General features: G+C 45.9%; 1 protein-coding gene across 2 annotated transcripts in view; it reads left to right on the forward strand.

The window, feature by feature from the left end:
• Positions 1-16,118, forward strand: part of SMAD9 (SMAD family member 9) — a 71,745-nt gene that overhangs the window by 17,017 nt on the left and 38,610 nt on the right. For both annotated transcript variants that reach the window (XM_045015615.1, XM_045015623.1), the window contains exons 2-3: positions 5,554-6,182; positions 13,208-13,465. In XM_045015615.1, the coding sequence (XP_044871550.1) occupies positions 5,771-6,182; positions 13,208-13,465 (670 nt within the window). In that variant the 5' untranslated portion in view covers positions 5,554-5,770. The remainder of the gene's footprint in view (positions 1-5,553; positions 6,183-13,207; positions 13,466-16,118) is intronic.

Consider the following 16,118-nt stretch of genomic DNA (forward strand, 5'->3'; position numbering starts at 1 on the left):
CACGTATGCTTTCAGATCTGCTAATTGTAAAATTACATTACCTTATCAAGACCAGTTGTTTACATACATTAACGCCTGGGGACACTCTTCAGATAAAAAAAATGTGCCCCATTTTCCCCATCAGCCTATAGCAGGTACTTACAACCATACTGATACAGCAGGAGTTAGTCATTGGCTCTCTAGGTTCCCCATTCCTGCCATAGGGCCTGATCCACTAGTCGTCATCAGGGCTCCTTCCTATTCATGTTTTGTTTTCTCTCATGAGGCTGGAATTTGGAGCAGCCCAAACTTAATAGCTGTGTGCAGAGTAGAGTCTGGATGTCTGACTACTGGGTCAGACCAAAGGTCTGTCTAGCCCAGTATCCTGTCTTCTGACAGTAGCCAATGCCAGATGCTTCAAAGGGAACGAACAGAACAGGGCAATTATCAAGTAATCCATCCCCTGTTGTCTAGACCCAGCATCTGGCAGTCAAAGGCTTAGGGATACCCAGAGCATGGGGTTGCATCCCTGACCATCTTGACTAATACCCACTGATAGACCTATCCTCCATGAACTTATCTAATTCTTTTTTGAACCCAGTTATAGTTTTGGACTTCACAACATCCCCTGGCAACAGGTTGACTGTGCATGGTGTGAAGAAGTACCTGATTTTTTTTTTTTTTTTTTTTAGTAAAAAAGGGAAGCATCAGAGAAGAGAGTTGGCTTATGAACGGGTATAGAGAAGGAGAGGTGGGACATAGGCCCTCCCCCCAACAGGGAGCAAGGAGAGGCAGCACAGCCAGCAGAGCCAGAAGGGATGAGTTGCGGTCAGAGTCTCTTCGCTTCTGGCCACGCTGCTTCCCCTGCAGCCTCTGAAGCAGCTGCAGCTCCGGGGCTGGCAGGCTGCAGCTGCGCTGCCCAGCCTGCTGGAGCAGTTCTGGCCAGGCCAGAGACATCCTCCCCTGGCCTGCCCCAGCTAAGGTGGGAAGGGATGGGATGGGGAGAGTGTGGGGTCCCAGGCTAGGGGTGGGATCATGTGGGGGGTGGTCACAGGGGTTACTCCCCTGACCCCCAGCTTCTCCCCTCCACCCCCAATTTCCCCACCAGTTGCTGTCCCAGCCCATCAGGGTAAGCCTCTGGCGGGCCAGGACACTGTTTACTTAGGTTTACCTCTGTGCCTGCGGACACTCGAGGTAAACAAACCTTCTCGGCCTGCCAGCGGCTTATCCTGATGGCCCGGGAGCCAAAGTTTGCCGACCCCTGAATTATAGGGTTGGCTTATGAATGGGTCATAAAAAATTTCCATTTTTACTTATCCATCTTGGGGAGTGCCTTTCTCTGTACCTTTTCCATTTCTAATATTCGCTTTTTTGAGATAAGGTGACAGGGCGCTGGAACAATTTGTATAGTAGGACTGCTGAGACCCATTGAACCAAACTGTAAACCCTGTATATGATGGAAACCCCTTCAAGCTGCCACATCCCCAGTGCTTCTTGTTCCAGCACCTATTTGGGGTGACCAGAACTACATGCAGTATTCAAGGTGTGGAGGTACCATTGATTTATATGGTGGCATTATGATTACTGACTTATCATCTATCCCTTTCCTAATGGTTCCTAGAGAGACAAAGTAGTTGAGTTAATATCTTTTATTGGACCAACCAACCTCTGTTGGTGAGAGAGACAAGCTTTTGAGCTACACAGAGCTCTTCTGATATTAACTCACTTATCTTTTCTCTCTAATATCCTGGGACTGACATGGCTACCACACTGCATACAACTAACATTGTTCCTAACATTGTTCACTTTTTATGACTGCTGCTTCACGTTGAATGGATGTTTTCAGGAACTAACCACTCGAGAAAGAGATCTTGGAGTCATTGTGGAAAAAGCTAATTTAGATTGCATCGTTTTGTATGTATAGTTGAGATTGTTTTCCAGTATGCATTACTTTGCATTTATCAGCACTGAATTTTATCTAGAATCATAGAATCATAGACTTTAAGGTCAGAAGGGACCATTATAATCATCTAGTCTGACCTCCTGCACAATGCAGGCCACAGAATCTCACCCACCCACTCCTGTATCAAACCTGTGTCTGAGCCATTGAAGTCTTCAAATCATGGTTTACAGACTTCAAGGTGCAGAGAATCTTCCAGTAAGTGACCCATGCCCCATGCTGCAGAGGAAGGCAAAAACCCCCAGGGCTTCTGCCAGTCTGCCCTAGAGGAAAATTCCTTCCCAACCGCAAATATGGCGATCAGTTAAACCCTGAGCATGTGGGCAAGACTCACCAGCCAGACACCCAGGAAAGAATTCTCTGTAGTTACTCAGATCCCATCCCATCTAACATCCCATCACAAGCCATTGGGCATATTTACTGCTAGTAGTCAAAGACAAATTAATTGCCAAAATTAGGCTATCCCATTATACCATCCCCTCCATAAACTTATCAAGCTTAGTCTTGAAGCCAGATAGCTATGGTGGCATTTTGGGTGGGCTTTTTTACTGTTTTTTTTTAATGGGGGGGTATGTTTAGTTTGAACCTCTATTATGGTGTGTTTTTTAAAAAAAAATTCCATGCAGCTTGCAGGCATTTCACTCTTGTGACTGTACCTTTTTAATTTCTATTTCAACTAGCTTCCTTATTTTTAGGTAGTCCCCCTTTCTGAAATTAAATGTTACTGTGCTGGTCTCCTTTGGTATTTCTCTCTCCCCCCCACTCCTTCTGAATGTTAAATTTAATTATATGACAGTTGCTATTACCGAGTGGTTCAGCTATATTCACCCTCTTGAACCAGATCCTGTGCTCCACTTAAGACTAAATCAAGAATTACCTCTCCCTTTGTGGGTTCCAAGAAGCAGTCATTTAAGGTGTCTAGAAACTTTCTCTCTGCATCCCCTCCTGAGGTGACATGTACCCAGTCAATATGGAGATAGTTGAAATCCCCCATTATTATTGAGTTCTCTATTTTTATATCCTCTCTAGCCTCCCCAGGCATTTCACACTCACCATCGCCAGCTTGGTCAGGTCATCAGTAGTATATTCCTACTTCTGTACTCTTCAAGCATGGAATTTCTAGCCATAGAAATTCTATGGTACAGTTTGATTCATTTAAGATTTTTAGTCTATTTGACTCTATTCTTTCTTTTACATATACTGCCACTCCCCCACCAGCATAACCTACTCTGTAATTCCTACATATTTTTGTCCCCTGGTTTTACCATGTCCCATTGATTGTCATCATTCTGTCAATATCTTCACTTAATACTAGGCACTCAAGTTTACCCATCTTAGTATTTAGACTTCTAGCATTTGTATACAAGTACTTATATAATTTGTCACTTTTTAGTTGTCTGCTTTCACGTGATGTAATTGAATGGGACTTTTTGTCATATGACTGTTTTTTCTCTGCAGTTCCTATCTGTACTTATCAAATTCTATCCTCTTCTCTTTACTAGGATATAGAGAATCCTCATTAATACAGCCTCCCCTATGGTATGTCTCTGTCCAAACTGTGTGCTCCTCTGCACCTGTCAGCTTTACCCCAGCCCGTAGTTTAAAAATTCCTCTATGATCTTTTTAATTTTACATGCCAGCAATCTGGTTCCGTTTTGGTTTAGGTGGAGCCCATCCTTCCTGTATAGGCTCCTCCTTTCCCAAATATTCTGCAGTTCCTAATAAACTTATAACCCTCCCTACACCATCATCTCCTAATGCAGTTTTGCCTGTCTAGCTGGCCCTACACATGGAACTGGAAGCATTTCAAAGGGTGTTACCTTGAAGGTTCTGGACTTCAGTCTCTTACCTAGCAGCCTCAAATTGGCCTCCAGGACCTATTTCCTGTCCTTCTCTGTTATTGGTGCATACATGTACCAATGACCTTCCCAGCACTGCCTATAAACCTGTCTAGGTGTCTTGAGATCCACAGTCTTTGTACCCGACAGGCAAGTCACCATGCGGTTATCTTGGTCACCACAAACCCAGCTATCTATATTTCTAAAGATCGAATCCCCCATTACTAATACTAGTCTCTTCCCAATAACTGGTATTCCATCTCTGGGGAGGTATCCTCAGCATAAGAGGATACCACAACATTATCTGGAAGGAAGGTCCCATCTATGGAATTCTTTCCCTCCACTTCATTTTGATGTTCTCCTTCCCTGAGACTTTCATCCTCAACAGCACTGAGGCTGTCAGACTGGGGGTAAGACTACTCTGTTGTGTCCCGGAAACTCACATCTGTGTGTCTCTCTGTCTCCCTTAGCTCTTCTAGTTCAACCACTCTGCTCAAGAGCCCATACACAGTTTCTGAGGGCCATGAGCACATTGCACTGAATGCACACATATGGTACCTGCCCACAAAGCAGGTAATCATACATGCTACATTCCGTGCAATAAACTGGGTAGTCTGCTGCTGGACTTCTGCCTGCATTCTTTTTATTCCTGCAGCTTTTTTGGGGTTGTTGGTTGTTTTTGTGGGGTGGGGAGAGTGTTGTGGTTTGGGTGGGGAGTGGTTTATTGGCCTAAGTTTAGAGAACATTTGGTGGATCTGGCTCTCTCGCCTCTTCTCAGAACTCCTCTGTTTATGCTTCTGTTCGCTTGCTCCTCTGGTTGCTTAGGCACTGGCTTTTTAAACCCCTGTTTTCCTTAAGTAGCCAGGTGCCCTGGTTAATAGATCCTAAACAGATTAAGGATCAAAGCCTCATTAAGAAGATCTCAGCCTTGCCTAGCTGATTCCAGACAGGCCTTAGGGCCTGCTTCTAGGAGGTGCAGAGCATCAGTCAGTTGGAGTTGAGGGCACTCAACACTTCCTGGAAGGACCAAGCCATTTATTTGGTAAACTGATCCAGTCATTACACAAAGATGGAAATCACTGATCTAGACCAATTACAGTTTGCTGCTTTATCAGCTACTCAACTTTCTTTTGATAAATCATTCTGGCTTGTTGAATTCATTTATAACATAGCACAGAGACTGGCACTATGGCATTGAAATAAGCATGTGTGTATTTTGCACGCATAAATGTTTCTTCCTCCCTGTTTTCAATTCACTCATGCTGTTCATGTTTTCATGATAAGTCTTTTCTCCCAGTGCTTGTCATGTACATCTGCTGGGCAAGTAGGGTCATACGGGCAACAACAAAGACCACTGTGATTTAGGGCTGCATGTCAAATGTCCTTTCCTTCTTGTCCACAGAGGAAAGCTCTCAGGTACAGAGCCCTGTGGGGTGCAGGGTGTACAGACTCACTTGGGCACAGTCACTGTGGTGGTCAGCTTCTTGAGGTCCTCCACCTCCCATGCTTTAAGGAGGGCCCTCAAGAAGCTGACCACAGGAAAACAGGAAGTGAATTCACTAGAAGCTGACTGTAAGTGACTATACTCTTTGCTCAGTCTCACGTTAGAGAAATCTAAAAACCAAGGGACCAGCTTCCAGGGATAGCATTGGGCCCAAAATAGCAGAGTGAAAAGTAAACACACTTTTGAACTTACTTCTCTTTTTATCTAATTTTATTAAAAACATAAGTCAGGAAACGTATTAAACCTAACTATGGATTGTGTTATTGTTTCAGGCTTGATCAACATTTTCTTGGTATTGTGGAGAGGTCTGAATCCCACCCAGTTGGAGTGTTCTCAAGCTGTGTCGAAGATTAGGAAGACTGTTATGTGGGAAAGAGACTTTCTGTGAAGGCAGCTGCCCATCTGAATATTGTGAAGACTTCACCCAAGCTTTGTAAGCAGCAAGGGATTTGTGCTTCTCTTTACACTTACACACAATCTTTGCTTCTTATGCACTCCAGCACCCCTATTAGCTCATTGTTCTCCTTCACCAGCCCAGCAGTGAAGAGACTGCTGGGTTGGAAGCAAGGAGATGAAGAGGAGAAGTGGGCAGAGAAGGCTGTGGATTCCCTGGTGAAGAAACTGAAGAAGAAGAAAGGTGCTATGGAAGAACTTGAGAGGGCTCTGAGCTGTCCTGGCCAGCCCAGTAAGTGTGTCACAATCCCACGCTCCTTGGATGGGAGGCTGCAGGTGTCTCATCGCAAGGGGCTGCCCCATGTCATCTATTGCCGAGTGTGGCGTTGGCCCGATTTACAGTCTCACCATGAATTGAAACCACTAGAATGTTGCGAGTTCCCATTTGGCTCGAAGCAGAAAGAAGTTTGCATCAACCCCTACCATTACCGGCGGGTGGAGACCCCAGGTAATATATCAGCTGAAAATTATATATCAGCTCTTTAGGTGAAATGTCTGTACTTGGTGCATCATAACTAATTCTATTGTGAAATCATAACAAAGAAGGCTCTGTTCAGCTGGAAAGATCAGCTGTCTTTTCTGCTGAAAGGGATCCCAGATCTAGCTTCTGCCCATAATTGTGATTTACAAGGGGCTCTACTCTCCTCTGGTAGGATACAAGGAAATCCCATTGAAGTGTGAGAGGAGAATCGAACATCAGGAACTTGTCCAGGGTGCTGAAAGCTTTTTTCCTTTGATGTATTGAGTGCTAGCTTCCCTGAGAACCTCACTAGCTAATGTGCTGGTGCTATTGTGCCCATTAGCATGAAATTAGGCACAAATGAGTCTCTCCATCCTGGCTGGATCTTTGCCCAATTCTAAAAGGACAAAAACTGATTTACTAATCCACAGTAAATGGCCTTTTTAAAGATTAGAGTGGATCCACAGGGATGGATTAATTGTTATGAAGGTGCACCAAAGATCCTAGACCTTAGATCAGTCAAGGCCTCTTAAAATACCTGCTGTCTTGCCATTGTGAGTTTTTCGTAGCTGGGTGGACAGTTCTATTCAACCCCCCCCCACCCCCAAAGTCCACATGCAACTTTAAATTTTTCTGCTGAGGATCCTCTTCAGGGTAGATGTCAACCTGCATTGTAAATCCCTGCCTTTATCACGAGATCAAGTCATTGGATTTGTGTGGCAAAGAAACTGCTGAACAATGATTGTAAAATTATTGAGCCCAATCCTGGCCTTGTGGCAATTTACTAGTGAATAGGGTTTGTCCTTAGTAACTGTAAACCAGGTACCGCCATTGATGATCCTCTGTCAGTCCTAAACTTTGAATTGACATTAAGATCAGATAAAATGAACCATGGGATTTTTCTTTTATTACTGTTTCGTATAATTTAAGAGAGAGAAAGGCATTTATTAACATTAATGCAACAATGGCTGCTCCCCTTCCTGATGTTCCTTGCTTTAAAACTGAGCTCTCACTCTGAAATGGATCTGAACTTCTAAAAACATTTGTTTTGTTTAAATCTTACAGGTGAATTGATAGTTGTCTAATTTGGGTGGAAGTGGTTGATGTAATGATTTACTAAAATAAGCTATTCAAATAATCTCAAAAAGACACTAAGATAATATCCATTTTCTGTAAGGTGACCAGATGTTCCAATTTTATAGGGACAGTCCTGATATTCAGGACTTTTTCTTATATAGGTGCCTGTTACCCCCCCACCCCCTGTCCTGATTTTTCACACTGGCTATTTGGTCACCCTAATTTTGTGTATCTTTGCCTTTGAAAGGTTGTTGGCTTTATTGTCCTCTCGCACTGGTGTAAGTCAGGAGTAATTCCATTTAAATCAGTATATTAATCATGAACAGTGCAGATCTTATGATCTATTCAGTGTCTGCTAACAGCTGTTATTCTGTGACAGTTCTGGATACTGCTGCAGGAGCTCTGAAGTTTGTTGTCTTTGCCCTTAAGCCCAGAGGGTTAAGGGTCAGGCTCTGTCAGTATCTGGTCCTGGTGTCGGGCACTCCTCTCCTTTGAACAAAATGTAACAGCTCCCAATTGTCTAGGCTGCAATCCATTTAAATAACAATTTTGGTTAGCTACAGAAAAAATACAATACTCTTCATGTCTAACTGTGGTTCCTGTAGGCTTGTGTGAGTTTCTTTGCATCTTAGCCTTAGGAGCTAAAGAAACTGCATCTTAGATTGTTCACTAATAAACCCAGTGATGGTCACAGAACTGCTATGCTGTATTGATCTCCTCAAATGTCCTTTATTTTTCAACTCACTCTTCCCATAAATTCCATTGTTCCCATTCTGTTGTCCCTTCTCTTGAGTGACCCATTCTATACTCCAATCCATAACTTGAATTCAAAACCAGTGGTTTTGATTTATTCAGTGAGTTCCTCCTATCCCAAAGACGGGACTTACCATGGCAGAGTGGGGAAGGAGAAAGAAGGGGCAGTAGATCTCCACCAGGGAGATCCGAAGAAGTGGGTATTCACCCACGAAAGCTCATGCTGCAAAACGTCTGTTAGTCTATAAGGTGCCACAGGATTCTTTGCTGCTTCATCAGGGAGACCAACTCTTAAGGCCCAGCCTGGAACTCGAGATGCACTGATCCCTCTCTCTCCCATTAGGCCGCCTCGTCAGCTTTGTGACGTATGCCAAACGACAGAACATAGGTTGCGTGTGGCTTCTGCCACTACCAGCCTCCCTCCAGTGAAATTTCCCCAAGCCCACAACTGCTGGTGGAATCCAGGCAGTGACTTTGGAGTGCGCAGTAGTTGCTGTTAGAAAGCACCACTGTCACTTCCCTGTTTTGAAAACATCCCCTTGATTTGCAGAACTGAGACTTGGAGATAGAGAATAATCCTTCCAATTTAGAGGAGGTGGATTGGGTGGCTAGAGTCATTTCCCCATTCTCCAGGTCAGAAGTCTGAGTTAGAAATGGATTACTGCCAACTAAAACTGCAATTTTAAAATAATGTAAAAACTGCCTGCTCTATTATTTTTAAATGAGATCACTCTGTGTACTGGATGACAGATAATGGAGCTTGTAATATGCAGTGCTGCTGTCTGCAGCAGCAACAAAGGTGAACTTTTGACTTGCTATAAATGAGTTTCATTGACCAGAAAGGAAGATGTGGTAACTCCCAAGCCAGTGTGCTGCCTAAAAATCTACTCCACAATATTTATATGGTGGTTAGCATGGAAAAGTGGCTGTGGTCCAAGAGTGAAAAGGACCCTGTGAGACTATTTGAATCCTTATGTATCAGAGAGGTAGCCGTGTTAGTCTGGATCTGTAAAAGCAGCAAAGAGTCCTGTGGCACCTTATAGACTAACAGATAAGCAAGCAAGAAGCAGGCTAGAGATAACGAGGTTAGTTCAGTCAGGGAGGATGAGGCCCTCTTCTAGCAGCTGAGGTGTGAAAACCAAGGGAGGAGAAACTGGTTTTGTAGTTGGCAAGCCATTCACAGTCTTTGTTTAATCCTGAGCTGATGGTGTCAAATTTGCAGATGAACTGAAGCTCAGTTTCTCTTTGAAGTCTGGTCCTGAAGATTTTTGCTGCAGGATGGCCACCTTAAGATCTGCTATTGTGTGGCCAGGGAGGTTGAAGTGTTCTCCTACAGGTTTTTGTATATTGCCATGCCTAATATCTGATTTGTGTCCATTTATCCTTTTCCGTTATCTCTAGCCTGCTTCTTGCTTGCATATATATACCTGCCCCTGGAAATTTCCACTACATGCATCCGACGAAGTGGGTATTCACCCATGAAAGCTCATGCTCCAAAACGTCTGTTAGTCTATAAGGTGCCACATGACTCTTTGCTGCTTTTATTTGAATCCTTGTGAAGCTTAAAACTGAAATGTCTCTTGACCATTTTCCCCCTTCACATGCTACATGATGTTGTTACTGTAGGGTTGCCCATGATCAAGGACACAGGGAAAGTTCAGGGAAGGGGGGAATCTCATCTAGGACTGCACTCTCAAAAGCGTAAACCTCTGCAGCTGTGCACAGGGTCAGAACCTGAAGATGTGCTATTGTACCCAGAAGCGGATTAGGGGTTTATGGGGGCCCTGGGCCAGAGCAAATGGGGGCCCCTCCCCACCCCTTCCACCTGCAGTCCCCCCACCCCCTCCCGGCGCTTCTGTCAGGGAAATGGGGATGAAGTGTGGGGGATTCCCCCTCCCGCCTGGAGCTCCTCGAGGGGCATGGGGGCTTGCCATGCCCTGCCCGTCCAGCACAGCTGCTGGGGAGTGGGGTTTGGGTACGGGGGCTTCCCCCACTCCCCGGCAGGAGTGCCAGGTGGAGCAGGGCAAGCCTCTGCACCCTGACCCCACTTCCCGGCAGGAGTGCCAGGGTGCGCATGGATGCCCCAATTTGCCGGGGCCCCTGGGCATGGGCCCTGTTGGCACAGTGGCTAAACCGCCACCGATTGTACCCTTCATTAAACAACTATATGGGGGGATAAAAAATGTGTGGAAAATTAGTTGTGCTCATTAGCAACTGCAGCCACAGGCACAACAGGCAGGTGCACGTGTAAGTGCTCAGAGTGCCACACAACTGTCTTCAGCTAGTGCCTGGCCAGGTTTTCAGCGAGCTCTAGCGCAGTAGATGAGGGGGGAAGACAATGACCAACAAAGAATCTAGTCCAGGAGCAGCAAGGGCAGGACTCGGGGGATCAGCCCACTAGTCGCCAGCTGTGCTAGGGGCGCATTGGCATACTTCTGTAATGCGCAGGAGGACTAATATACCCCCACAGGGTCAGCTACAGATATTAGCTGGGGCAAAGGAACAGTGGTGAGTAGAGATGATCTAGGTGAATCACTCGCACAGACTGGGTGTGACGGGGTCAGACAGGGTTTCAGTGTCAGACCTCTGGTTACCCTGTCTCCAGCATGGCCACCTCTTAGGACTCAGAGAACGGCATCTGCGGGCAAAGGAGCAGGGAGAATAAGGAGCCTCTGGAGATTCACTAGCCACAAACGGAAAAAACCTCCACCCTCCTTGCTACCCCAGTAGCTTCACCCCTCTAGGCACAGTAGGCACAGAAGCAGTGCACTGGAGAAGTGTGGGTGTGCCAGTCAGAGCTGGATATAACAGTTTAACAAGCTTATGGAGCTGCAAGACTTGGAAACTCCCCTTTCCCACTTATCCTGGGCAAGTAGGAAGCCTTCCCTGGCAAGTGCCATCAGCACCTGCAGACTGTCAGGGGTCATTTAGGCAAAGAATTGTTTCTAGTCCTCATGGTGCAAAGAAAACCTTCTAAATACAGAGAGAGCACAAGTGCTCCAGTGCTAGCTTCCTAAGTCTATAGACAGGCTACTGTAGTGTGACTGCTCCTGCTCAGAGCTTCCACAAACTGCAGTACAGTGAAAACACCACGGCCACCCCCTTTTTGGCTGCTGTGAACCCTGTGGGCCACCAGGAAATGACAAAAGTCAGGTCAGTTTCATGTTGCTGCTTGGGGAGATTCTGAAGAGCAGCAGCATCAAGCACTGGAGCTATCCATTGGAGAAAGAAGACTTTTAAACCCCAGCAGCTAAGGGAGAGGTTGAGCAGCAGAGATGCATCACAGTAAGGAGATGGAGATGGATGGTGCGGGGGGGCACCACCAACCCAAACTCATCGCAACCAGGAGAGAGGAACAGGAAAGAATATTCCTTCTTTCCAGCAGCCGGAGGGGATTGGTGTCAGGCTGGAGGATTCCAGTTTATTGGACACATTCAGGCAAGAGGCAGATTAGACAGATGGAGTCCTAGAGTAGGACTGTGGACAGCACCCTGGTAGGAATCCCAGTGCCTTCCCTGTTTCCCAGTAGTTGAGGTGCTGGCTTTTCTCTTGGGCATTGCCTCTGGACAGTGAATCCCTTCCCTACTCCATCCCATAATACTCAGTCCTCAGGCTATTAGGTGTTATGTGTCAGTGGGTGGGTGGGTGGGAGTGTTGGGGGAGGCAGGAGATAGGAAAAGGTTGATGGGATAAGTTATGAAAGAGCAATAGGATATAGGAGGAATAGCTCAGTGGTTTGAGCATTGGCCTGCTAAACCCAGGGTTGTAAGTTTAATCCTTGAGGGGGCCATTTGGGGATTGGTCCTGCTTTGAGCAGGGGGATGGACTAGATGATCTCCTGAGGTCCCTTCCAACCCTGATATTCTGTGATTCTATGAAAGAGCTTGGGGGGTGGCAAACGGGGAAGACAGGAGAAACAGAATAGCTGGGGGGAATCTAGTGGATACAATGTTGGGCAAGAAAAAACACAATATGAAGAGAGAGGGAAGGAAAATTTAAAAACAACAGATGCTACAGACAGGAAAAGTTGCACCCCCATTTTTCACAGAAAAGAGAGAGAATGATGTGACACAAGGAAGTCTAACAAAAAAGGTGATTGTAAGTTACATTCATAAAAATCTATTCAATGGAGAATTAATTGACCATTCGCTATCATTAAATACAGCACACAGCTCTGTCCCTTTCCATTGCTGGGGGCATGACCTTGGGAGCAACATAGCAGTACAGGATAATTTTCGCCCTTGCTAGTAGGGTTAGTCCTTGGACTAGAGTGCACACAAGGTTATTCCAGGCATTTACGGTGCATTCACTGACTCTGCTATGCTGTTAGCAACCATATATATCCAAGTCTGTCTTGCTGCTGTTCTTACATGGATTCCACCATGAGCACCATGACTCCCCTGTTTCTCCGGACCTAGGTTGAAATACCAGAACAAATAAATGAATTGATATTCGGAAAGGATTGCTATAGGCAAATCCTACTTGACACCTGTGTGTATTTTCAGGTACCTAAATACATTTTAAAATCTGGCCTCTAACCTCTCCATGCCTGCGTTTTCTCATCTGTAAAATTCAGATAGTTATACTGACCCCTATCCCTGAAAAGTGCCAGATATTATTATTTATTATTAAAGTGGGCTCTGAGTTTGACAAATCCTGCTTATCAAGAGTATTGTGCAAATCTCTGACTTCCTCAGCATCCCAGAAAAGGGATTGTGGGAGCTGTAATTTTAAGGGGTATAAATGTGCCACTTCCATTATTTTCGGGGAGTGGGTGGTATGTGTGCATGCATACTATCTCTCCTTGGTGAAGACAGTTGGAGTTTTGTTCATGTAGCAGCTGCAGAACTGGGCCTGCTGTCTGAAAGCTTTAGTCATATTATGTAAGGAATGGTAGTGTTGCCACTGAAGAAAGAAGAAAGCTCAGTTGCTGAGCAGATTTATTATCTTCTAGTTTCAATGAAGGGTGCTGGATGAACTGATTTGTAACAACAACACACTGTGAGGACTCTGGTAAAGGGTATTTAAAATATGTTTGTAACACATTTATAGCAACATTCAGAGGATAGTATATGTGAAATGACATTTTGGTAGTGTGGTGTGTCGCTCAGATGCAGAAAGAGATACAGCACGCTAGAGTGGGTGTTTGACTAAAACTTGTACTCTCTTGTTTTTACTTTCAGTGTTGCCTCCAGTACTGGTTCCAAGACACAGTGAGTTTAACCCGCATCTCAGCCTCCTTGCCAAGTTCCGGAGTGCTTCCCTCCACAGTGAGCCTCTGATGCCACATAATGCCACCTATCCTGATTCTTTTCAGCAAACTCCCTGCACCCCTTTTCCATCATCACCCAGTAACATGTTCTCTCAGTCACCCAGCAGCATCAGCTATCCTAACTCTCCAGGAAGTTCTTCTGGACCAGGAAGTCCGTATCAGTTCACAGGTAAGAGGCAACGATGGTCTCCAGATGCCAACCTGTGCCAGTGAATGTGAATGCAGGAGGAGATCCTACGCGGTGTTTGGAGGCTGAAGCAAAAGATGGACATGCTCTGTTAGGAGGCTGAATAGATGAAAAGAAATCGAATGAGGCTCTCCTTTAATACTGTCTGTGAGCTCTTGGCAAACTCAGTAGCTCTCAAGGCGCTTAGAAACTCCAGCAGGAAAGTCATTGGAGCTTGTGAACTCCCCAAGTTCAATAGGTTTGGACTTTTCCGTGGGGGGAGCGGGGGTGGGGGAAACAGGGAAAGTAAAATACGAAGACATTTGTTGATGTCACTTGAAGTTCATGAATAGAAAGACTTAATTCAGGAAATTAAAAAGGTAACTGATCTGATCCAGCACCCACCGCAGATGATGGAGGGACTCCCATTGACTTCAGAGGATGCTGAGTCAGCTCCGAGGTTTCCGTCTTTGTAAAGTTCACTCATTCATGTTGCACATATTGTTAACCTCTTACTTTTTAAAGTTTCTAGGAATATATTGATACTCGTGGTGTTCAACATATGCCATGTGAAACAACTCCAAATTAACATCACTACAGAAATCTTGGCTCAGATTCTGCTCGTGTTACACCAGTGTAAATCCATTGATTTCAACTTTGGGTTTACATGGATGTAATTCAGAGCTGAATCTTGCATCTTAACTTTTGAATGTCTTGACTTTTGAGCATCTAAATTCCTGTCCTTAATGTTTTCATTTGTCCTTTATTTATTTATAATCCGACACTATGGACATAGGAAGATTTTGTTTTCCTACATTTTCTGTCGTTTGTTTTTTGCATCTTTAATCATTTTAGCTCATATTCCACAACCTCACTGATGTACTCCCCAGAATGATAGGGTATATGTAGGGCCTCTCTTCTCACTCACTGTGGTTTTACACCTGGGTAACTATTGACTTCAATGGAGCTGCTCCTGATTTATACTGGTATCCTTGGAAGATGAGACCTGTCGTAAATTACGCTGTGTGGCTGTCCTGCCAATTCAGCTGATCCTGAAAGCTTGTAAAAACACTTTAAAATGTAAGTGGCTTAATCTGCATTTTAGCATATCCGAGCATACGCGATTCTGAATTGGAGACAAAATTATTTGATTGTGATTTAGTCAGGGACAGCTGAGTTTAATTTTTAAAAAGGCTGTGGTAATTTCAGGAACCTTCAAGATATGCAATAGCTATCTGGGTAACTGCATAACCCTTTTTTCATTTGACAAGGGCAAATTTATTGACTCTGGTCACTAAGCCTTACAGCCCTGTGGACGGGGCGAATGTAGTGATTCGGGCCAGTCCTGCAAAAAGGAGGGGATTTCCTGACTCTGGCCATTGGGCCTTACTGTTCTGCGTAAAGGGGCGGATTGACTGACACTGGCCCCTACACCTTACTGCCCAATTGACAAGGGCAAATGTATAGACTTGGGCCACTAGGCCACACCGCCCTGCTGATAAGAGCGAGCGTATGGACTCTGGCTGGGAGGGACATAGATGTAAAATACATACTCCTCCCCCTCCCCCATTCCCTATGAGAGGCAGACCCACTTGCCCTGCACAGGATGGGGTTCCCCCCCAACCATGTCACACGTGGTGGAGAATGTGGGCAGTGCCCCAGGCCTGAGGTGAGGCCTAAAACCAGTAGATCCGAGGGGAGTACGGATTTTCCCCTTGATTGCCCTGACGTGCTAGTGACCCGAGATTACTGGAGTAATGGAGTCGGATAAGGTTTTGAAATGGCTCCTAGGAAGCCAGCAGCAACAAGCCACACAACAACAGCAGCAATACGCCCAGCTGTTGCAACAGATGACGAGCCACCAAAAGGAGATGATGCGGGAGTTGGCTGCCCAGCAGCAAGCTCACCAGGAAAGGCTTGTCCAACAAATGGCAGCATTACTGTGGCCAGGCGGGCCGTCAGTCAGCCCTCTAGCGAACCCTCACCCGGGATTTCTATCGCCTGGCCTCCCCCTAAGGCTCACAAAGATGGGGCCTGGGGATGATCCTGAAGCCTTTCTCATGACATTTGAATGGGTGGCCACCACTGCATGATGCCCAGCAGGACACTGGGACACCCTTCTAGCCCCTTACTGCAGCCTGGACACCCAGGACACCCTGGATTATGAAAAGGTGAAGACAGCCATATTAGACCAGACAGGTATCAGCCCAGAGACCTACCTCCAGTATTTTCATCAGGAACGGTACCCTGCAGGGGGTAGGCCACGAGCAGTGGCTCAGTGTCTTCAGGAGTATGCTTGGTGATGGCTAGGGCCCAACCAGCGGTCTGGTGCTCAGGTGGCAGAAACTGTAACTTTGGAGCAGTTCACCCAAATCCTTCGTGCCGGAGGGAAGTGGTGCATAGACACCGCCCCACAATGCTTATGGGAGTGGTTGGACTGATGGAAGATTACTTGGCAGCTGAGACTATGGAACCCTGACCCCGCAAGATGGAGGAACCTGGGGGGAGAAACCAGCCAGCGGGGGGGAACCCCTCTTGGCCCCCCTGGGAGGACTACACTGTTTGTCAGGAGCCCCGGTCAGGACCTGTGACCCGGCTGAGAAACCGACCGCCACCTGAGGACTTACACGGCAGGAAGAGACACCACTTGTTGGGG

This window comes from Mauremys mutica, chromosome 1, assembly GCF_020497125.1.
Source record: "Mauremys mutica isolate MM-2020 ecotype Southern chromosome 1, ASM2049712v1, whole genome shotgun sequence".
Lineage (NCBI taxonomy): Eukaryota > Metazoa > Chordata > Testudines > Geoemydidae > Mauremys > Mauremys mutica.